General features: G+C 43.3%; 1 protein-coding gene across 2 annotated transcripts; it reads left to right on the plus strand.

Annotated features, from left to right (window-relative positions):
• The first annotated feature begins 3,727 nt into the window (after positions 1-3,727).
• Positions 3,728-23,550, plus strand: KLHL31 (kelch like family member 31). 2 transcript variants are annotated; one of them, XM_061397837.1, is made up of 3 exons: positions 3,728-3,955; positions 16,055-17,259; positions 19,002-23,550. In XM_061397837.1, the coding sequence occupies exons 2-3, from the start codon at positions 16,088-16,090 to the stop codon at positions 19,732-19,734; spliced, it is 1,905 nt and encodes a 634-aa protein (XP_061253821.1). In that variant the 5' UTR covers positions 3,728-3,955; positions 16,055-16,087; the 3' UTR covers positions 19,735-23,550. The 2 variants fall into 2 exon arrangements, with proteins under 2 accessions (XP_061253821.1, XP_061253822.1); XM_061397838.1 differs by having other exon boundaries at positions 16,059-17,259.
• The last annotated feature ends 1,600 nt before the right edge of the window (positions 23,551-25,150 follow it).

Here is a 25,150-nt window from a genome sequence, read left to right on the forward strand (position 1 = left end):
TTTCTCTACTTGCTCCTCTCTAGTTGTGGTGCTCATGCTTCTCACTGTGGTGGTTTCTCTTGTTGCGGAGCACAGGGTCTAGGGTGGGTGGGCTTCAGTAGTTTGGGGGCACAGTAGTTGTGGGACACAGGCTTCATTGCCTCGAGGCATGTGGTATCTTCCTGGATCAGAAATCGAACCTGTGTCTCCTGCGTTGGCAGGCAGATTCTTTACTACTAAGCCTTCAGGGAAGTCCGGGCTGTTAAAACTTAATGAAGAAACGTCAGGAACTTTTTCCAGTGGATCTGAAGATGTGATACTGAAATACTGAGTTCTGATGAAATGGCTTCTATTGTCTTTTAACAAACCCTTTCCTTTCAGATGCTGAGTAACCAAGCATTCCAAATCCTTGCTATTCAAAGCGTGGCCCTGAGACCAGCAGCATCAGCGTTACCTGTGAGCTAGTTAGAGAGGCAGAATCTTGGGCCTCACTTCAGACATCCCTTAACCAGAATGAGTGTTTAAAAATGTTCTCAGGAGTCCCGTATCCGCTAAAATTTGAGAAACAGCATTCTAAATGACTTCCTATTAAATCTAAGAGTTGAGAACTGACTAAAGGGTCAGAGCTGTAATCTACAGCAGACACATATACTTTAAGGACCATGCCTTTTTGTCCAATGGTTCTTTCAGCTATACAAGTTTTTTTAAAAGACACACTTGTTTTAGCTACAGAATCCATATGAATTTCTAAAAGAGACAAATAGGATAAGGAAAAAGCAAAGTATCACAACACTTTCCAGCTTTGTATTTTGCTGTGTTGTCAGTACTATTTTTTAAGGTAATCACTTATTTATTTATAACAGTGGATTTTTTTTTTTTTTTTGAGAGATCTTAGCTTCCTGACCAGAGATTGAACCTGCGCCAGCTGCAGTCGAAGTGCAGAGTCTTAACCACTGGGCCACCATGTACGTCCAGTGTTTGTTTGTTTTTTTTTTTTAATAAACTCTAGTTTATTGAGTATCTACTATATGCAGCGTCTTGGTTCTGGGATGGCAGTAATTAACAAGAAAAATCCCCTCCCTTAGGATTTCATATCCATCCTCACTCAGCTCAATTTTGTGGCCTGCCATTATAATACTCCTTGGCATACACCCTCCACTCTCTCGTCCCCTAACTTCATTGCACTCATTCAGTGTCTAATTATTCATTCATTTATTCACCTAGTCAATTAATAAACAATGACTCATCAGCCAATATGTGCCAAGCACTGTTTCAGGCACTTGGGACTCATCAGAAGAAGACCCTTGCTCTCCTGGAGCTCACATTTGAGACGGCCTGTGGTACAGGGTCCGGAGGAGAGGTTGGTGAAGGAGAGCTGGGCACCAGCAATGGAAACAAGTAAACTACCCACCTTGCAATACCCCTTCTCCGGTTAAGTCCAGCTCACTGGTTTTTCTGCAGTTGAAGTTGGGTTAAGAAAAGCAAAAATGCAGACTGACAGGTCTCAGACCCACAGTCACCGCCACTGACCTCAGTGGGGCCTTCTATCCTGCCAGGCAATCCCAACCCACGTTCCATCACCAGCACCATCTACTCTACCCCAGTCTTTGCTGATAACTCACCTAATATTTTCTCTCTCTTTCTAAACCTCTAAAGTCTGTAAAGGTTAAAGTCCCCAAATGCCAGAGCATTCTTTCCCATGCGAATCTCATCATGAACATCTTTTTGTCATAATAGACTTCAATACATAAGCTCCCATTGCTTTAAAAATAAAGATTAAATGTCCTAATATACACAAGGACTCCTTTTTCATCCACATACAGGCTCCTTTTTCACCCACATTCTATGCCCCCATTTCTAGCATACAAACCACAGCAGAAGTTGAATCCTGGCACATGTAGTTACTCTGTAAATGTTTTTAAATCAAAGTGTCTTAGATTTCCCATTTCTGCCATTGATTTCTTCCACTTAGGTTCATACCGCTATGTAAAATAATAGTCTATTGAAAGGATGACCTCAGTGTTGTTCCAGTAGAACTGAAATGAACAGTATTGAACCCTTGAAAACAGTGTTCGCTCCAACACCTACCTCTTAGAGGCTCTTACCATTCAGTTCAGTTCAGTTCAGTCGCTCAGTCGTGTCCGACTCTCTGCGACCCCATGAATCACAGCACGCCAGGCCTCCCTGTCCATCACCAACTCCTGGAGTTCACTCAGACTCACGTCCATCAAGTCAGTGATGCCATCCAGCCATCTCATCCTCTGTCGTCCCCTTCTCCTCCTGCCCCCAATCCCTCCCAGCATCAGAGTCTTTTCCAATAAGTCAACTCTTCACATCAGGTGGCCAAAGTACTGGAGTTTCAGCTTTAGCATCATTCCTTCCAAAGAAATCCCAGGGCTGATCTCCTTTAGAATGGACTGGTTGGATCTCCTTGCAGTCCAAGGGACTCTCAAGAGCCTTCTCCAACACCACAGTTCAAAAGCATCAATTCTTCGGTGCTCAGCTTTCTTCACAGTCCAACTCTCACATCCATACATGACCACTGGAAAAACCATAGCCTTGACTAGATGGACCTTTGTTGGCAAAGTAATGTCTCTGCTTTTCAACATGCTATCTAGGTTGGTCATAACTTTCCTTCCAAGGAGTAAGCATCTTTTAATTTCATGGCTGCAGTCACCATCTGCAGTGATTTTGGAGCCCAAAAAAATAAAGTCTGACACTGTTTCCCCATCTATTTCCCATGAAGTGATGGGACCAGATGCCATAATAGAGGCTCTTGCCATTATAACATCATTATCATAAATACTGATATAAGGCTCATTTTTTTATCACAGCAGGAATAGAGTTGAGTACTTTGGTCTTTTGTTGGAAGTTCTACCCACTGGTAGAACTTTTGATATTTGATATTTGATATTAACTTTTGATATCTTAAAACCACAAAATTTTTAATTAAGGCCCCTTGTTGCCCAACAGCGCCCAGGACACTTGCACCCAGGATTCCCACTCCTCCTGAGTCCTCTCTTGGTTCTTCTTTTCTGCAGATGGTCCCAACACGCCCAGCTTCCTTCCAGCCCCCTCCTTCAGGATACAGAACTTCTCAGCGAGCCACAGCAGCAAAGCAATGCTGAACTCACGATCTGACTAATCAAGAATAATTAGAACATTTATTTTCCATGATCTATTTTTCTATTATTGCAGCCTACTATCAGGGTAACTTTTTTAGCAGCTATTTCACACTCCCAGAGCCTATTTAAAGCTTGTGGTCAGTTATGACCCTCTCTGTTTCTCCCCCCACAGGAAGCACTGCCAAAGTATTTCCCCAAGCTCTGGGTGTGCTGGGGTGCGAGTTCATCTCAGGCTTCCCTGGGGACCACCGGAGAGTCGGGGCTGTGAACCTCACCCCGTGGAACTGTGACTCCAATGATGATGGTGCCATGTGCGAGCTACCAGAAGCTCCTCTTCTAAAGAACAGTCTATTTATAAGCCCAGTCTTCTCAAAGGACCTGAGCTGACCAGGCTATTTACCTTTCCAGAAGCTCATTTTACCCATGACATTCCCTTTCTCTGACCCAGTCCACACACACTCTAATCTGCTTCTGACAATTAAATATCTAGCTAATTAATTTTCTCTCCTCACTCTCAGGTTATGGGGGCTTGACTATTTTTTGTTTTTCAATAAGTGGGGAGATCAAGAAACCCAAACCCTCTCCACCAACCAGAGGCTCCACCCTCTGCCCCGGGGTGGCCTGAAATTGAAGCCAGAGAGGGAGCGGAGGGCAGAGCACAGGCTCGTCGCCGCAGCCGCGGGGCGGTGAAGGGTCACTCTAAGCACTGCTGCTGCTGGACGTGTCAGGTGGCTGCTGGGGGCTCCGCACCGGGTCTTCCTCCGCCCTCTCGCCACAGATTGCTTCTCAAAAGGAGTTTGCAGCTGAAACTTCAGCATCGCAAGTCTCGGGGACGCCCCTCACACAGGAGGGTAAGGAGCTGGGGCCCCAGTCTCCAAATCCGGGGGGTGAATGACAGAGGGTGGGAGGGGGGTGTCTGTGTGTTCGCGGTGGTAGTGATTTTATAGACAACAATCTCCCCTTCGTCATGTCCTCCAGTCCTGAAGCTGTGAGCTAGAAAACATTTTCTTGAAATCTAAGGAATGTGAGGAGGACGTATAGTTATAGAAAGGCGTGAAAGTAAAGTGACAATTACTAACACTCATTTTAAGTCTCTAATGCTAATGTAGGTTTTTCTTTTTCTGTGTTAGAGAGGAGGGAGGGGAAATAAACCTCTGAGGTTTTGTTCTTAAAGTTTAGAAGTTCATCTTCATTTTTATCAGGAACATCAGGAGCATTTAGTATCTGATAAATTTAGATAAAATATAATCTGTTGTGTTGAAATCAGTACCAACAAATCAGACAGCTCTTTGAATTCCCAGAAACAGAGCCTATTGACAAAATGTCTTCTGCAAAAAAAGAACAGCGTTTAATTTAACTTTAAAACAAGTTTTTGTTCCGGATGTGCACCTGTGGCAATACTGACTTGTGTTTTATGCTAGAAATCATTTTGGAAGTGGAACAGTAAAATGGAAACCTCCCCTAAAGCTGGACTTCGCTTAAAATGGCAAGAGGCAGAGGCCTGCTGTTTCTATTCCCGGAGTCAAGCTGCCGGGTGGACACACGCGGTGGCTGGAATGTGCTGGGGCCGGGGCAGGCGCAGCTGCCGCCCCCTTGGCGAGAAGGCCCTCTGGGATCCCAGCTCGGTCTGGCAGGAGAGTGACAGGGACACTTGGGCACACAAGGCAGCCCAGGCCGCACCGGGCAGAGGCCTCCCAGGAGGCGGGGTGGAGGGCGGAAGGAAAGAACACGTTCTTACTTATGAAGTGACGGTCCCACTCTGCAATCGTTTCTAGGAGTTTTCATCTGAAATCTGTTTCAGGCCATGAGGGACGAGTGTGATCCTGCCACGTGGGCTTGCCCCTTGTAAAAGAGGGTAGAATTACGTTAGCATTTCTTGGCAGCCTTACTTCAGTCCAGTGGTTGCAGATCTATTAGATTGGCCAAAAAGATGTTATGGAAAAACCTGAACGAACTTTTTGGTCAACCCAATATTTGGGGTCATGGACCTTTTTCTGAACCTATGAAAGCTCTGGGCCCACTTAGAGAAAAATACACATGAACACACATGCAGAATATGTTTTCATAATATTCCAGAAATTTTCATGCAATTCCTGGACTCCTGAAACCCAACCCAATAAAGGGTTGCCTGATATAATTCAGTACAGCCAGGTAATTTCAGATACAAACCAGTTTTTAGTATAAGTTTGTCCCAAGTATAGCCTGGGATATACTTAAATTCTAAAAGATGATTAGTGGTTTCTCTGAAATTCAAATTTATCTAGAAATCTTCTATTTTTATTTGCTAAAGTTGGCAACTCAGACCCAAATGCATGATCCCGGGGTGAAGAATCCCTTATCTCTGTTGGTTTATCCATAGTTAATCATGAGTTGATACTACCAGTCTAAAAGGCCATACTGAAGGGGGGTCAGGGAGAAGAAGTGATACAGATCAGACTTTGACAATTCTAACAGCAAAGACCAGCTGTTTATTCTTAACTCTGTAAAATTTTAGAACTGAAAGGTATATAGCTCCTCATTTGACAGATGATTAAACTGAAATCTTAAAAAATTGAGTGTTTTGCCACAGATCATTCAGCTGGCTACAGCAACATTAACACCAAAACCCAATTCTCAGTTCTATGATGACCAGATCATTAGTCTTACAAACCAGATTTCCAACCTCACTTCTCACAACCTTAACATACACACACCAAAGACTAGAAACAATAAAGAGCTATTTTACTAAAATTTTCAACAAAATCAAGGCCAAAAATCTTAGCACAGAGTCCTTACATTGTGTATGCAGATTTAACCGAAGGTAGCTTTAGGTATAGAGTCTGTACACTTTATAGATAGACAGGTCTCTAGCTAAGTTGATCCATAAGAGATTGGCAATATTTGTCTTTAAGCAAAAGTTGATAACTTTATATTCAACCTAACACTTAAAAGGAAGTGTTTGATTCTCTGGTCAACAAATTCACGCAAGATCTCCTTGAACCTACTTTTGCTTTTGGCTCACCCAAACTACTAGAATCTCATAGCTTCACTGCCCCTAATAAGATAAAGAAACTCACAGGCTCTGACCGTCTCTAAACAAATCTGTCTCACATTGAGAAGGGCAGCTTCAGGGCTTCAGTCTGGAGCCAGAAAGAACCATTTCATGATCTCCATATCTACCCTTTGAAATTATAAACTTGAGTTCCACCTCATTCAGTCTCTATCTGCTCATGCTGGAAGGAGCTAACCTTTTAACCTATGAAAGATTACAAGCTGCCCTGGAGGTAAGGGTAATATAGGGGGTCAGGGTTCAATCTGGATTTGGATCTTTGCTCCACTACGAATTATGTACCCAGTGTGTGAACTTGGATATGTCTTTTAAATTCTCTCAGAATATTAATTTCCTCATTTGTAAAGTGAACATAATATCACCTGCCTTTTTGGAATTTGCATGATGCTTAAATTTATAAAAATAGAATCATGTATTTACCTGGGCACAGAACACAGTGGTCCTCAACGTTTGCTAGCTCTATAAATATTATCAATATTTTAGGTAGAAATAAAGGTAATGGTTTCCATTGAATACAGAGTCTAGATTCATGCTTGATGATTTATATTTAGGAGTTAATTATTCACATACTTAAAATTTTCAAAGACAAAAGAGCATAGCAAATTTGACAGCTCATGTAACTGCCCACTCATTGATCACACGCTGAATACGTGATCCTATTGTCAGAAATGATAGAAGTGCTGAGAGCAGTGGCGGGCAGTGGGAGGAGAGCGTGGCCTTATGTTGCCTTTTGCCCACTTTCTAACGGGCAGCTCTTCTAGGGCACCTGGGAGGTTGCTCTGGGAGACAGTGGATGTAGCAGAGGGGGAAGGAGGCTGTGGGCTTCAAGACCAGAGGAGAATTCTCCGGGTTCCCTCCACAGAATGAAAGCATGGCTTGGTTGGGAGCCTTCTGCAGCCTTCCGCACCCTGCACCTCTTTTACTCAAAAAGGGAAGGGACAGAAGGGGACCGGCAGTGCCTCCTAACAGCTGCTCATCCCGTTACACAAGCTTGCTGCCAGGGCTGGACCTGCTCCGTCTAGTGTGTCCTGCTACGGCAGGGCCACTCCCGGTCCCAGGGTGCTGGGAAAGTGCTTCCATCCCAAGGGGACGACTCATTAGAACCCCACAGTGGGGAGGGAGAACCCAGCCCTTTGTGCTTCAGAGAAAAACAGAGAAATAGTCTTGAAAGTGTCCCAGCTGCAGGCTGCTCAGCTAGGCTGACCATGCAGACCCCATGCAGACTGACTGTGACCCCCATCAGAGCCCCCACCCCCGCCGGGACCCATGGCAACAGCTACCAAGCTGGGGGGTTTCCTGACCACCAGCCACAAAGCACTCACTCGTCAAAAAAAGAAAAACGCCTTGAAAACAACAAGTAGAATGCTCATCCAACTTTGAGTTGATATAATAAGAATGGAAGGCTTTCCAAACTGTAACTCAATGCCTGGGTTATAGTCTGGATCATATAAGGATGTATACAGGCAACTAACTCACTGGCGTAACCTCTGCGTCTCCCTTGCAGCCACATTTTGGTATCATCTGTGGCCATCATTTGTGATCATTTACAATATGACCCATATTGGGTCATTATGGGTGCATAATGAACATTTGTATGATTGTAAAAACTCATACACACACACACACACACACACACACACACATATATTAGCTTCCCTGGCGGCTCAGATGGTAAAGAATCTGCCTGCCAATGCAGTAGACGTGGGTTTGATCCCTGGATTGGGAAGATCTTCTGGAAAAGGAAATGGCTACCCACTCCAGTACTCTTGACTAGAGAATCCCATGGACAGAGGGGCCTGGCAAGCTCCGGTCCGTGGGATCACAAAGAGTAGACACTACTGAGCAACTAAGACTTTCACACATAATAACTGAAGGATCCACCGAGGGTTCCGGTGCATTGTTTTGACTACATGTTCACATATAACCTTGGGACTGAGTAGTACATGTCCATGGACATTCTGTGTTTTTCTAATCTCCCTCCATAAGCCCACACCATCAGCCCAGCAACCCAGTACCACCACCAGATGAGTGAATAGCAGTGAATTAAACTGTTCCCCTTTCCTTCCATTCATGACCCAGGCTGCCTGCTTATAACTTCTTTCCTTTAAGGCTGCCTTTGCTTTTCATTTAAGTGTGACTGTAGAACAATGCTGGGTGTGTTAGTCACGTGGCGTGGTGAGAGTGTGTGTGTGTTTGTCCCTAGCGTGCCATGTCAGAGAGGCCTCGGTGTGAGGGGCCTGGAGGGTCATCGAAGGCTTCCCAGGGTGCCTGCGGAGAACAGAGCCTCTGAGTCTTGCTCCTCCATCAGGAGGGAGCTGGTCGAACCTGCAGCAGGGACCGGAGCACCCTGCAGCTGCCCTACTGTTCTTACCCGTAAACTGAGAATGGCTGTGGCAGGGCCCTGTCTCCCTGAGAGACACCAGAGGAAAAGCATTGCCTAGGATGTGGGAGGCGGTGACCATCTCCGCAGCCGAGAGGACATCATCAGGACCTGGCCCAGCTTCTAAGGAGTGAGCCTGGACCCCAGGCTCCTCGGAGGCATCTGCAGTGTTGCTGAAGGAACTGAGCCCCAACCAAGTACACCTGGGCAGGTGCCCGGACAGCTTTATCTCTGAGGTGCAGACCTTGGAACAGAATGCAACGGCAGCTCTCGTAAAGAAAGACTGGACGTATGAGCATATCTGGGGAAATACAGCCACCAGGAAGGGGTCTGCAGGCTCTGACTTTAAAACTCTTAAATGGTCCCCTGCATCTAAGAGCTAAAGAAGCCTTTACAAAGTGCTTTTGAGGACTCTAAAAAGCCTCTCTTATTTAAGATATATATACGTATTTAAAATATATTAATTAAGAACATTCAGTTCAGTTCAGTCGCTCAGTCGTGTCTGATTCTTTGAGACCCCATGAATCGCAGCACACCAGGCCTCCCTGTCCATCACCAACTCCTGGAGTTCACTGAGACTCACATCCATCGAGTCAGTGATGCCATCCAGCCTCTGTCGTCCCCTTCTCCTCCTGCCCTCAGTCCCTCCCAGCATCAGAGTCTTTTCCAATGAGTCAACTCTTCGCATGAGGTGGCCAAAGTACTGGAGTTTCAGCTTTAGCATCATTCCTTCCAAAGAAATCCCAGGGCTGATCTCCTTTAGAATGGACTGGTTGGATCTCCTTGCAGTCCAAGGGACTCTCAAGAGTCTTCCCCAACACCACAGCTCAAAAGCATCAATTCTTCGGTGCTCAGCTTTCTTCACAGTCCAACTCTCACATCCATACATGACCACTGGAAAAACCATAGCCTTGACTAGATGGACCTTTGTTGGCAAAGTAATGTCTCTGCTTTTGAATATGCTATCTAGGTTGGTCATAACTTTTCTTCCAAGGAGTAAGCGTCTTTTAATTTCATGGCTGCAATCACCATCTGCAGTGATTTTGGAGCCCCCTAAAAATAAAGTCTGTCACTGTTTCCACTATTTCCCCATCTATTTCCCATGAAGTGATGGGACCAGATGCCATGATCTTCGTTTTCTAAATGTTGAGTTTTAAGCCAGCTTTTTCACTCTCCTCTTTCACCTTCATCAAGAGGCTTTTTAGTTCCTCTTCACTTTCTGCCATAAGAGTGGTGTCATCTGCATATCTGAGGTTATTGATATTTCTCCCGGCAATCTTGATTCCAGCTTGTGCTTCTTCCAGCCCAGCGTTTCTCATGATGTACTCTGCATAGAAGTTAAATAAGCAGGGTGACAATATACAGCCTTGATGTACTCCTTTTCCTATTTGGAACCAGTCTGTTGTTCTAAAAGACGTTTTAGAACTAACACCCAAAAAAGATATCCTTTTCATTATAGGGGACTGGAATGCAAAAGTAGGAAGTCAAGAAACACCTGGAGTAACAGGCAAATTTGGCCTTGGAATACGGAATGAAGCAGGGCAAAGACTAATAGAGTTTTGCGAAGAAAATGCACTGGTCATAGCAAACACCCTCTTCCAACAACACAAGAGAAGACTCTACACATGGACATCACCAGATGGTCAACACCAAAATCAGATTGATTATATTCTTTGCAGCCAAAGATGGAGAAGCTCTATACAGTTAACAAAAACAAGACCAGGAGCTGACTGTGGCTCAGATCATGAACTCCTTATTGCCAAATTAAGAACATTAAGATTAAATAAATTAATGATGTTAAAATATTATTTGAATATTAATATATCATAATAATACATTAAAAAATATATGTCCCATGGTGGCAACTCTGTTAGAAATTTGTATGTGAGTCATAGGAGGACACTGATAAAAACAAAACAAAAACCACGCATATCTGGGAGAAACCATGCATATCCTGGATCATCTATCAGACCAGCTGATGTCTCACCCAGTAGGGTCCTGGGGAAATGGGACAAAGGCAAGAGGATTCAGATGGAGGGTTGAGAGGTCTCCAAGGAAACGCCAAGGGCAGCAGGAAGCGGGAAGGCCAGACTATGGAGGAAAGAGAAGGTGGTAACAGGAAGCAAGAGCAGGAAGCCACGGCAGAAACGTGACGGAGTGCACTAGGGCCTCAGTGTGTTCTCTCCTTCCTGGAGGTTTCTTTGTCCTTCCCAGTCGTGTACCAGCTTCTCAGGTTCAAACCCTTCCTGGCGCCTAGCATCCTTTCTGTGTTGGTCTGGTGTTACCTGCCCTCCTGTCTCCATCAGTCCAGCCGTCTCGGTCTGCACATCCCTCTCTGCTTCCACAGGGGCATTTCCTCTGCTTTAAAGCCCTTGTTCCCCTCCACCCACCCCCATACCTACTCCTCTTAAAAAGCTTTCAGTACTAGAACCAGCAAGATTCTTGTTATCTATAAACTTTCCCATCCTAACTGTACCACAACAAAACAATTCCTTTCATCTGAATTCTAAGGTCCAGGCTCATAGATTCAACCTGTTCCATATAATCCGTGTTTTTGTTTGTTTGTTTTGGGGTTTTTTGTTTTGTTTTGCTTTTTTTTTGGCCACACCATGCGGCATATGAGATCTTAGTTCCCCAACCAGGGATGGAAGTGGTGCCCCTGCCACAGAAGTGGGTAGTCTTAACCAGGGGACCTCCAGGGAAGTCACCCATATATTGGTTCTTTTGTTTACATAATCTGTGTCCCAAGTTTTCTAAACTTCCAGGGTGACCCTTATTCATAGCAACGTAAAGATAACCTGTTCTTCAGCCTATATCATTGCATGAATTCCAGTTCTCTCCCTGGCATTTTCAAAGATCCCTTAGAAATGTCTACTGTTCCAGAAATCTTCTCCTAATCCCCTGATTACCTCTCCATAGTGCGGCTGCTCTCTCTGATGGGCTTCACCTCAAAGCTTAAACAGGTCACTTCCTTTATTCCTCTAAACACAAATAACAGGGGCTGTTTGTTTTAATGACAACAATTGAAATTTTTTGAACATTGACTTTTTGCAAGATACCCTATTAAATGCTGTATAGATGCTTCCTCACTAAGCTTTCATGGGCCACTCTACAGGCAAGCACCATTGTTATCTTTCCTTTAGAGGTAAGTCCGTGCAGACTCTGAGAGGTCAGTAATCTATGAAAAGTCACACGTCAGATAAGTAGGCAAGCTGGTATTTACATCATATTGTCATTATCATTCAGTTTGAAATACGATCCAATCTCCCTTGTGATTTCTTCTTTGACTCATGGATTATTCAGAAGCGTATTATTTGAGTTCCCTGATGTCCTCCAAAACAAAGACTGATGAGTAGTTATAAGCCCTACATCTACACGAGTGAAAAACTGCCCGTAGGGATTCCTCCAGGAGAAACAGACAGGGCTTCTTGCAAAGACACATGCGTGCTCCCGGTGGTGGAAACTGCTTGTGTTATTTCGCAGGTACTCTGCTGCGCTTCCCTACCCTCTTGCTGGCATCCCATACTTGCCCTTGTCTGTCTGTTTAACATGAATTGCACATTGTATCGCTCCCTCACTCCCAGCACAGTGCCACCCACACCCTGATAACTGCTTGCTGAACAAAATTTTTTAAATTTTCCCCAGAAACATCCAATAACAGGTCACTCACCACATAAGTCAAATGCATTTGAAGACTAAAATGATGGTGGGTTGAGAATCTGTTTCACAGGTAAGGAAGCATGTGGCTTTGCTCACAAGGAAGAATGAAGGACACACGTGCTCCAGTCTTGTAAACAAATACAAATGTGAACATGACGATCAGAGCTTAATGAGGAAGACAAAAGGCCCGGCAAAGAGACAGACACCCTGTTTCTTCCCTACTTGCTTCTCTCCTTCCACATGGAAAAGAACAAGAACAAACACAATAGAAAGGTTACAGAGTTCTTCAAACATCTATTCCAGTAGTAATTAAATTGAAAACATTCAAGGGGGACTCAAAGCTAAGTGTCACCCCTCAGTGAGACTTAAAATACACACACACCATCCTTCAAACGTGATAGAATACCTAAACACCTAAATGCCCATCAACACAAGAATAATTGAACAAATTTTATATATCCTTGCTGTGGGAGTCTCTGCAGCTATTAGGGAGAATAAGATAAATTTATGTATGTGCTGTTACGGAAAGAAGTACATGAGTACATCCCAGTGAAGAAAGCAAATTGCCGAATAATAGAGCACAAACTTGTTTTGGGCTTCCCCGGGTGGTACTGGTGGTAAAGAACCCGCCTGCCAATGCAGGAGACGTAAGAGCCTCGGGTTTGATTCCTGGGTCAGGGAGATCCCCTAATGAGGGCATGGCCGCCCACTCCAGGATTCTTGCCTGGAGAATCCCATGGACAGAGGAGCCTGGCGGGCCACAGTCCACAGAGTTGCATAGAGTTGAGATAACTTGTCTCACAGTGGTATGCTGGAGCTTATAAGAACCAATGTATATTTTCAGGAATTTAGCAAACTGGTTGTTGACAGCTTAAAACCAACCACAAGTGTATTTATATCAAGGGAATCGTTTAGTTGCTCAGTCGTATCCGACTGTTTGCAACCCCATGGACTGTAGCCTGCCAGGCTCCTCTGTCCCTGAAATTTCCCGTGCAAGAACACTGGAGTGGGTTGCCATTTCCTACTCCAGTGGATCTTTCTGACCCAGAGATCGAGCCCACATCTCCTGCATTTCCTGCATTGGCATGTGGATTCTTTACCACGGAGCCACAGGGAAGCCCTGAAAGGTCTATGGATATCTATATGCATGAGCATATACGGTCTGGAATGATATACAGCAAACGGCTAACTGTTGAATTACACATACTGATTTTATTATTTTTGGTGAGAAACATGATTTTTTTCTTTTAAAATTAATTTTATTGGAGTATAGTTGCTTTACAATGTTGTGTACCATACAGCAAAGTGAGTCACACATGCATATATCCCTTTGAGACTTCCTTCCCAGCCAGCCACCACAGGGCTTTAAGTAGAGTTCCCTGTGCTATACACTGTGTTCTCGTTGGTTATCTATCTTATACGTAGTATCAATGGCATATGTGTGTCAATTCCAATCTCCCAATCCCTCCCAACCACTCCTTTTCCCCTTGGTGTCCATGTATTTATCCTCTACATCTATGTCTCTATCTCTGCTTTGCAAATAAGATCATCGATACCATTTTTCTAGATCCCACATACATCCATTAATATACAACGTTTATCTCTTTCTGACTTACATCACTCTGTATAATACTCTCTAGGTCCCTTCACATGATTTTGACATTTTAAAAATGAAAAAACAAATGGATGGACCTACAGAGTATGATACTAAGTAAGAAAAAAGCTAATATCATATGATATCGCTTATATGTAGAATCTAAAAAAATGCAAATGAACTAATTTATAAAACAGAAATAGACCCACAGACAGAAAACAAACTACCGTTACCAAAAGGAGAAACAGGATGGGGTGGGGAAGGGATAAGTTAGGAGTTTGGTCTACATTTAATATTAGAGCTGTTCATAGCTCTAAATATACAGCTAAACCCACACTCCCTATAGGTTTAGAAGTTGGTTCAAGTATTTATGATATTGATAATATGAAATGGTTACTGTCCTTCATACATCAGCATCCATGTAAATATATTTCTAAGACGCATATTGGTAGATTTGGAACTTTAGTGTCAAAGCATAAATTTTTTTTTGATAGTCTGCTAAATTATTATTCAAAAGTCTGTATCAATTATCCTCCCATCAACAATGTATGGAGTATCACACCAACATCTGATATTCTTTGTATTTTAAGATATTTTAACCATTTGATAAGCAAAATTTGACCACAAAAAATAAAAATGCTCTCTGGATTTCAGTTGACAGTTCCCTGATTACTGTTAGTTTAGCTTTTTAAAAAAATATTAACTCTGTATTTTATTTTCTGTGAACAACTAGTTACCTAGTCATAGTCTTCATCCATTTTCTAGTTGGGTTACCTTTTACTTCTTATTTTGTTGTCGTTTATATAACATTTTTATTGATGTTCCTTAGCAACCACTTTCTATTACAAAGATTCCTTTTTAACCTTTTACCTCTTAATTGTAGGAGCTCTTTAACTACCATGTTAGGGGATTCCCTGATAGCCCAGTGCTTTCACTGCTGGGGCCTAGGTTTGATCTCTGATCAGGGAACTAAGATCCTACAAGCTGTGAGGTGTGGCCAAAAAATAAAAATAAATAAAAATAGACACGGTATTAACTTTACTTTGGCACCCCACTCCAATACTCTTGCCTGGAAAATCCTATGGATGGAGGAGCCTGGTGGGCTGCAGTCCATGGGGTCTCTAAGAGTCAGACACGACTGAGCTACTTCACTTTCACTTTTCACTTTCCTGCACTGGAGAAGGCAATGGCAACCCACTCCAGTGTTCTTTCCTGGAGAATCCCAGGGACAGGGGAGCCTGGTGGGCTGCCATCTACGGGGTTGCACAGTCGGACATGACTGAAGCAACTTAGCTGCAGCAGCAACCTTTTATCTGTCAAAAACGTTATAAACATTTGTCTTCACAGTCTGTTGCTTGTCTTTTAAATAGCTGATGTTGTTTTATAGATATAAGTTTTCACTTTTTTTAATATTCAGAGTTCAGTCTTTCCCTGTTTGCTTCTGGATTTTATGTTATGCTTAAGTATCTTTCTGATGCTAAGGTTTTTTTTTTTTTTAACTATTTTGTTCTTGTTCTTGTAAGTTTGTGTGTGTATATGCATCCTTTAGATATTTAATTCAACTGGAAATTATTTTAGTGACTATGCAGAGTAGGAAGTACTTGAACATCATTACAAGTTCTTATCCACTGATTATTAGCCATGTGTATTCTAATATATATTCAGACATCTACATTTAACATGAATTCCTGAGTTTTAGTATTATAGTATTTCATTGAGAAAAACTTCAGAGTAGTTATAATTTGGGCTTCCCTGGTGGCCCCCTGGGTTGGGAAGATCCCCTGGAAGAGGCCATGGCAACCCACTCCAGGATTCTTGCCTGGAGAATCCCCATGGCAGAGGAGCCCGGCACGCTACAGTCCATGGGATCGCAGAGTCAGACACGACTGAGCAACTGAGCACAGTTCTAATTTACTTCTTCCTGAGTGCAAGCTCAGTCCTTGAAATGATGTTTAACTTATTCCATAATTATTGGGCAGCTAGATCAGAGAATATTTGGTCATTTCTGCTGTATAAAATTTGTCCATATAGCTACTGAGAGGTCTCATTTGATAACATATATCTTTCTAGCATTGTCTGCAATGATTGATACTTAAGTCAACTGTCAATAAGATGTGGATCTAGTTCAATGTCTTTAAATCTTTTTTTGAGACAATCTACATTGTGCCGTTAAAAAACTACTATCTTACAAAGGAAAAGAGAAGTTTCTCCGGGTAGTATTTCAAAGTCCAGAGCACAATGAAAACCAAGTCTTTTTTTTTCCCTAGCAAGTTCTTGCCTGTGACAGTGTGTTTGCCAACATGGCCCCCAAAAAGAAGACGGTCAGGAAGAACAAAGCTGACGTCAATGAGATGACCATCATTGTGGAAGACAGTCCCCTCAACAAGCTCAACGCTCTGAATGGGCTCCTGGAAGGAGGCAACGGCCTTAGCTGCATTTCTTCTGAACTGACAGATGCTTCTTATGGCCCCAACCTCTTGGAAGGTTTGAGTAAAATGAGGCAGGAGGGCTTCCTTTGTGACTTAGTCATCAGCACAAAAACCAAATCCTTTGATGTTCACAAGTCAGTGATGGCTTCATGCAGTGAGTACTTTTACAACATCCTAAAAAAAGACCCCTCAACCCAAAGGGTAGATCTCAATGACATCGCACCGCTGGGCCTGGCCACAGTCATTGCATACGCCTACACCGGAAAGCTCACTCTCTCCCTGTATACCATAGGAAGCATTATTTCTGCTGCTGTTTATCTTCAGATCCACACCCTTGTCAAGATGTGCAGTGATTTTCTGATACAAGAGATGAGCGTTGAGAATTGCATGTACATTGCTAACATCGCCGAAACATACTCCCTGAGAAACGCAAAGGCAGCCGCCCAGAAATTTATCCGGGATAACTTCCTTGAATTTGCAGAAACAGATCATTTTATGAAACTTACCTTTGAGCAAATTAATGAACTTCTTATAGATGATGATTTACAGTTGCCTTCTGAAATAGTAGCATTCCAGATTGCAATGAAATGGTTAGAATTTGACCAAAAGAGAGTGAAATACGCTGCCGATCTTTTGAGCAATATTCGCTTTGGTACCATCTCTGCACAAGACCTGGTCAATTATGTTCAGTCAGTACCGAGAATGATGCAAGACGCTGACTGTCACAAGCTTCTTGTAGATGCTATGAACTACCACCTCCTTCCCTATCATCAGAACACGTTACAGTCTAGACGCACGAGAATCCGAGGAGGCTGTCGTGTGCTTGTCACTGTGGGCGGCCGTCCAGGCCTTACAGAGAAGTCCCTTAGTAGAGACGTCTTGTATAGAGACCCTGAAATCGGATGGAGCAAACTTACAGAGATGCCAGCCAAGAGTTTTAATCAGTGTGTGGCTGTGATGGATGGATTTCTTTATGTGGCTGGTGGGGAAGACCAGAACGATGCAAGAAATCAAGCCAAGCATGCAGTCAGCAATTTCTGCAGGTACAGACTCTTTTATTAGAAATAGAAATGGTTCAATATCATGAGGGAATTGCCCTGACATAAAAGGAAGCTAATCATGTCTATTAGCTTAGGTTACTGGCTCAGTAAATCAATAATAATAACGCCACAATACACATATATAAAACTTCACATTTTATAGAGTGCACTCACATAGATTCTGCACTAGAAATTTCTGAATATGCCAGTGAAGCAAGCCAGGAGAGTCTGATGATTCTGATTTTACATGTGAGAAATCTGACACCCAGAGAAGTGATGCTGCTAGTAAGTGGAATTCACATGTTCTCATTTCTGGTCAGGGTGCTCTTCATGATACCGTGCCTTTTTGAAAGGAACTGGGTGCAAAGTAAGAAAGATTAAAAGGATGTAAAATTTCTTTTAAGTGGATTGTTACCGATGACTGTCAGGTTCATAACTGGCTTGTTACTGATGACTGTCAGATTCATAACTGGCAACTAGGTTGAGATTATTAAAAATGTGACAGCTAATTAATTTAAATTAATTTAAAACATTTCTTTAAAGACTAAATACCATCAATATCTTTGATGCATGTAGAGAGCAAAAGCATAACGAATCCTGCAGAAAGTGAAATTTACATGCATGTTATTTTTGTATATTTATAATAAAAAATGAAACCTACATACACATGAAATGTTCAGAAAGCAGTGCTTCTATTGGGGTAGTGGTTCAAAGCCAAACATACCTAATGAACAAGAGTTGAAACTTCATCTAGTAATCATAAAAAATATTCTTTACTATTTTATTATATGCACATGTCATTTAAATTAAACACTTAATGATTTTTAGCCTTGATAGCCATGGTTAAGTCTTGACTTGGAGGTGAAATGAGACAAACATGAATGAACATCAAACAAAGTCAGTTCTGTGTTTACAATACTTGGAACTACGGAAATAGGAAAGTATTAGTTTCCTATGGGTGCTTCTTTTCCTCCAGCTGATAACTGTTGGTACTCCACCTTTTGCGGTATTGACTTCAATGCTGATGGTATAGTAATTGTAACGTTGAACACTGAAAAAAGTTTATACCTACGCTAAAAAAATCGGACCTATTATTAATAATGAGTGCTAGAAATTAGAGAAGCATCCACAGTTTAGCTTTGTTGATGCGCTGAGACATGAGTTCTACTGTTCTCATGCTAAACAGAGGATAGAAGACTCAGTGACTAGCTTTACGGTGCCAGTGGCCAGGAGAGGTGTGTGAACAAGAAGGGATTTGTGAGAAAAGAAGAAACAAACCCAGTTAGTCAACCCCTACCTTGATTAAGCTGTGAGGATGAGCTGGGGGGGCTGGTGTCTGAGGATACGCGGAATTGGCTTTCATGCGGCCGCGTTTCCTTTCCCCTTCTCTCATTCCACACATTCCGGCTTCACCCCCCTCCACGCGGGCATCCCGTAAATCCTGCTGGAGGACGGATATTTGAATACGGAGGAAAGGGGGCCGGAGGTCATCTCAGCGGGGCGGTTGTGGCTGGTTTTCCACGCGGGAGGGGCGGGAGTCACCCTCGCCGGCCCTGCCTTTCCTAAGGGCCACACTTTATTACTGGATCAGAGAGGATCAGCAGCCTCCATCCCGGCAAGGAGTTGCTCTGGGTCCCCGGGCTCCTCGCACGGACGGGCTGGTGTCTCCCCCTCACCCACCCCCAGCCCCGCCCCCGCCCCGGGTACTTCCCGCCAGGCTGTCACGCTTGCTCTGCCACTTCCAGATACGACCCCCGCTTCAACACGTGGATCCACCTGGCCAGCATGACCCAGAGGCGCACGCACTTCAGCCTGAGCGTATTCAACGGGCTCCTGTACGCAGTGGGCGGCCGCAACGCCGAGGGCAGCCTGGCCTCGCTCGAGTGCTACGTGCCCTCGGCCAACCAGTGGCTGCCCAAAGCGCCCCTGGAGGTGGCGCGCTGCTGCCACGCCAGTGCGGTGGCCGAGGGCCGCGTGCTGGTGACCGGCGGCTACATCGGCGGCGCCTACTCGCGCTCCGTGTGCGCCTACGACCCGGCGCGCGACGCGTGGCAGGAGCGGCCGGCGCTGGGCACGCCGCGCGGCTGGCACTGCGCGGTGGCGCTGGGCGAGCGCGTGTTCGTGATGGGCGGCAGCCAGCTGGGGCCGCGCGGCGAGCGCGTGGACGTGCTGACCGTGGAGAGCTTCTGCCCGGCCTCTGGCCAGTGGAGCTACGCGGCGCCGCTGCCGGTGGGCGTGAGCACGGCGGGCGCCTCGGTGCTGCACGGCCGCGCCTACCTGCTGGGCGGCTGGAACGAGGGCGAGAGGAAGTACAAGAAGTGCATCCAGTGCTTCAACCCCGAGCTCAACGAGTGGACGGAGGACGACGAGCTGCCCGAGGCCACCGTGGGCGTCTCGTGCTGCGCCCTGGCCATGCCCAACCCCGTGACCCGGGAGTCGCGCGCCAGCTCCGTGTCCTCGGTGCCGGTCAGCATCTGAGCCCGGGGCGCCGCGGGAAGAGAGAGCGGCCGGCGCGGCGAAGCGTGAGCTGGGGGAGAGGAAAGGAAAATATCTAACATTTACTACGGGGCAGTCTTTTCAGATCCATCGAGGCACCCGTCTCGGGGGTTTGCAGTTGCTGGTGGGGCATCATCTACCTCTCTGTCGATTTTTTTTTTTTTTTCCTTAAGCAAAAGTCAGGGCCGGAGCCAACAGAGACAAGAAGCTGTTGATTTCAGCGGCCACTGGGTGGCAGGCAGCACTCGCGGTGCGCACTTCATCGCCGCATCCTTTTTAAACTAAACTCCACCTTGGAGATGGTGCTTCCGCATTTTAGTAACACAGGAAGCTTATGTGAGTAAAAGATCTCTCGTACAAAAGTTGATTGTCCTCTTTTTTTTTTTCTTTAGGAAATTAAAAATATTCTTTATAGACTTTATTTTAAAATGGAAATCCGTCTGCGTCCATAAGAACTCAAGATTTAATTCTATGTGTCAATGCAATTTCTTTTCCTATGCGTGCCTGAGTAAAAGATTTTTAAAGGCATCCCAGGAGAAAAATCACAAAGCTTAAGATGAGAGCGCGACTGGAAAGTAACAGGGACTCCATCCAGGGGCTGCCAGGTTGATGCCTTTGGCTTAAGAGTGATTCCCTCCTCCATGCCTCAGGCCCTCCAGAGTATTTCCTATCATAAAATCCTACTCTCAGAGAAGAAACTGACATCAGTCATTTCATTTCTAGTGTAAATTTAGATCATTTTTCTGTTTCTCCTGGAAGTATTAGCACTTTACTTTGCTTCCCTGTTAAAGGGATTGCAAATATTGATATTATTAATATAATTGCTAATCTAAAAACCACCCCAAGATGGTTAAAGGCAACCTTGACCTTCATGTAGGACCCCAGAAGAACAGCAAATAAAAGTCTGTCCTTAAGGATCATTAACTTAAAGCATACACAGCCCAAAGGTTATGGAGCCAGTAACAATAATTTGATTTCTTCCACTCTTAGATGAGTGAGAATGAAGGAAATGTTTAGAATTCCTGGATTTGGCACAAGTGGGATGAATGGATTTTCCTGTTGGTAAATCCTATTGTTTACCATTTCATATCAATCCTGATTTCTTAATTAAAAATCTAACACATTCATTTCCCATTGAAATGTTAATATATGCCCATTTGATCACATATGTTTAAAATTTCATCTGTTGCAAATTAGCTTTACAAATGAAACTATATCCACTGCATATCACTTTTTTATTATGTTTGCCAAGTTTGGGAGCAAAGGAATGATGGTAGTAAATGATACATATTTTCCTTTCTTATAATTTATCCTTTTGTTCTTTGATAGTTCGTTTTGGAGAGGAAGGGCTTATCAATTATGGGTTACGTGCAAATGGATTTTGAAAAAATAAGATAAAGTATCTAAATGGTGAAACATGAATATCTATGACGGTATAACTGGGTTTCCATGAATCCCCTCGTCTTCCACCTTGTGTAGATAGGTTATGGCTAGAGTTACAATATTTATATTTAAAATATTTTATTCGAACTGTGAAAAGTGGTTCATATAGTACATTTTGTGGAACAATTTTATATCATTGCCCCTGAGAGGAAGTTCAGTCTCTGAGTGTTTAATGGTAATACTTGGGTAAAGGCTAAAACACCATAGGTTGAGAATAAGACATTATTAATATAAAAACACTGGGCTGTTTCCTCTCCCCATGCAGGGCAGTATAGAGCAGACCTGCTCCTTGATTCTTTACTGTCCCAGTCTGAAAAATAAAGCGTGTGAGAAGCCAGTGCATGGAGCCGGTTACATCACTGAGCTCTTAAGTCCCAATGTGCAACACATAGATAGACTTTTGTCCTTGCAGCACTACTGGTAAAGTTAACTTTGATTTGTAATCAATTATTTTGGCCACAACTTACAAAGCCAATGTGAGGGTGACTGTAATATTGTTTCATTTGCTGTGATATATTCTCATACAATTGAGAAACCTATAGCGCATCGTTAATTTTGAGAGAGAAAAGTGATGTATTGTGGGTTACCGGCCATAAGTGGGCAAACAGACATAATTTCTTGGATGTGTCTCCCACCGAGATCCTAGAAACATCGTGAAGTGGGGGGCCTAAGATTTGAATGGAATACAACCAATCAATTAAAGTATTTTATCATGGAAGAATGAGAAAAGATGCTGAAACTAGAAGATTTTTCATCCATCAGAGCTTGATAAAATATGATGTTCAAAAATTCGGTAGTGACTTTCTAGAAGAGAGCCTGGGTTAGAATGGACAGATTGTTTGAGATGACCGTTTAATGTATTTTCTACACTGGTTGCCTGAAGACTCAGAATACAAATATCTGTGCTAACCAGATTCCTGGGTATATTGCTGTTGTTTCGTCTGCTCCAACAGTTAGGTCAATAAACAAAAAACTAATAGAAATTTGAAATTCCAGAATTTCTGACATATCAAATTAGTAGGGAGCAAGGATCATAAGAGTTGGTGAAAGTTTTACATCTTAGAACATCCTGCGTGGACAATCGAAAGCCATAAAAGTGTATAGCATCAAAATGATGTCTGTAACCTTCCACGTGTAAGGGAAACACACTTTTTAAGCCAACTACTGAAGCAGGTGTTCCTAGAAAACTTGACCATTTCTCCATGTTTTCCAACTGGAAAATTACTTTATTTTCATTATGTTTTAAACTTAGAATCAATCACACTTTCAGGCCTTTAGGATCCAACCCTGTTCCTGTTTTTATTTTTCTGAAAGCAAAGGACTTGTTATTTTTGTAATACCAGAGTCCTCTGATGAAATAAAAGCATTAGTTCAATGTATCAGAGAAATAGCAGGCCACCCAGCAGCTGAAATAATAAAATTCAAGCTCTTTTTTGGAATGGGCCAGAGATCTGATGTGAAGGTTTCCAGGATACCAGACTGTAGTCTGTCCATTTTTAGTTAGACTTTTGGTACCAGATTGTTATCCCTGATGTACCAGTTGCTTTCAGTGGCGTTGGATGGGTTTTATTTTTGCTTCCTATGTTGTACGAATGGTTATGAATAGGAGGTCAGTGATGGTGCAGATGAATATAATTCTAAATCAGGCTTAGATGGTAGTGGAGTGTTATGAATGAGGAGGTATAATTGAGGTAAGAAGCATGTGAGAACGTACTGACTGGCTCTATGACTTAAGGCAGAGCAGCATTATAATAAGTGTATTTTACAAATGTGCGTGTAGTTAAAGTTTGCCTGGAAATATGTAAGTGTTAAGAGGTCCATCTTTTGCTGGTTACCCTGGCCAAATATCTTCCAAATTCATCCAAGTTATTAGATAAAAGAAACTAATATCACTTCACTTATTTTTTTTCCAGAGTTACAAAGAAATGAGTTTATGCCATTTACTCTGAATGAGTCTTCTCTGAATAAACTAGAATTCCCAGCCCAGCCACTGATGAGTATATTCTCCAGCACAAAAATAATTCAAAGGAATTATTTTTCAATACATGCTTTTTAAAAACTGCAGACTGGTTTCCTAAACACTCCTCCATCATAATTATGAGAAGATTCTAAAACTAACAATTTTACCCTTCAGCACATTGAGAAGGTAAAGATCATTTAAATGCCCCTCTCAGGGAACCAGAAATAAAATACTTGTCTTGAATACTCCTTAAAAATCTTTGTGTTTATTCATCAAATTTTGGCCCAAAATTTCTTTGTTTGCTTAAAACATTCTTGTACTGTATAAGGAACAACAAACTAAAAGGTATATCCTGTTTATAATCTCCTCATTATCAATAAAGCTGCATTCAACAAGCACTTTGTCAGTGATCAGATGTGGGCAGCTTTGAAGTGTTCTTTCTGTGATAGTTGGGTGTTGGTTTCTTTTTTTTTTTCTTCTTCTTCTTTATTTTGTTTTCATGATGACTCACCTCAACGAAACACAACAAAAAAGGAAGCCACAAATCATTTAAAAAGCTGTTCCAATAACCTGAAGACTAATGAAAAATAAGAAGGGGTAAAGCATTGCTAATGACTTGCTTTGTAACTCAGACAGGAGCCCAGGTCTGTCTGTCAGTCCTGACCGTGCATAAGTCATAGATGAAGTGTGGTTTCTCATCTTGGTTCCGCCCTGACCACAGCCAGCCCGGAACAGACTCGGATTCATCATCATTTGCAAGGAAACCACCGCTTAGGAAATGAAATCATGTTGCTGTCAGACCAGCCTCACAGCCTGTCCCTTCCACCTCAACGAGCAAATGACGTGTAACCAACACCAGGTGTTCAACCTTTGATCTGAGTTAGCAGTAAAGGTTTTTTTCTTTTACACATGGACCATTTTTTTAAGTCCTTCTTGATTTTCTTTTTTACAATATTGCTTCTGTTTTTTGTTTTGGTTTTTGGCTCCGGCCTTGGGATCTCAGCTCCCCAACCAAGTATGGAATCCATACCCCTTACATTGGAAGGCACTTAACCAGTGGACCACTGGGGATGTCCTAGTAGTAAAATATTGAAACTCAGTTGAGGCCATCTTAGTCATTTCTAGAAAATTCTAAATGGCAGAAATAACTTTTTCTTAAGCTTCCCCAAGTCTCATGACCAGGTACAGAGACTAGTTAGTGGTGGTGGTTTTGTCGCTAAGTCATGTCCTACTCTTGCAGCCCATGGACTGTAACCCACCAGGCTCCTCTGTCCATGGAATTTCCCAGACAAGGATACTGGAGTGGGTTGTCATACTCTCTTCCAGGGCATCTTCCCAACCCAGGGATGGAACCTTCGTCTCCCACATTGCAGGTGGATTTTTTTTTTTTTTTACCACCTAGCCACCAGGGATTGGGCCCCAAACAGAAACAGGTGGCATTCCCAATCGTGAGCATCCCAGCCAAGGGCCCCAGAGTTTCCTCGCGTTTTCTTTGAGCCCCCACAGAGCTCCAAGTTTCTCTGCAGGTTAGCCCTCCTCTCCCCTATATATAGATATACCATCTATCCAAATCATAATACACAGGAAGTTATTTCATGAAATTACACCTTTGTGTGTCAAAGGAATAACCCTTTCGCACAGTGTGCTTGGCAAATGAAGTAGAAAGACTAGCGGTGAAAGGATACTCAGACCTTCCCCTCTGCTTTCCTCCCTTCAAAGCGGTACAGAGAAGAGCTGCTCTTTCACAAACGGGCCTTTAGGGAGAGAGGGATCCAACCAGTGGCCCCTGGGAACACCCTCAGCCCTTTTGCCGGCTTATGAACCTGGGTGGAACGTGCATTATTCCTCATGCCGGCACCAACCTTCCACCCAGTCTCAGACCAAATCTGCTCTTTAGGGAGTGGTACAGAGGAGAAAGCACTTTTCCTGAACCTTTGGACAGAAACAGTACCCTCAGATTAGCCTAAAGATCCTATGCAATTTCTTTCCTTATCC

The sequence above is a fragment of the Bos javanicus genome, chromosome 23 (genome assembly GCF_032452875.1).
Source record: "Bos javanicus breed banteng chromosome 23, ARS-OSU_banteng_1.0, whole genome shotgun sequence".
In the NCBI taxonomy this organism is placed as follows: Eukaryota; Metazoa; Chordata; class Mammalia; order Artiodactyla; family Bovidae; genus Bos; species Bos javanicus.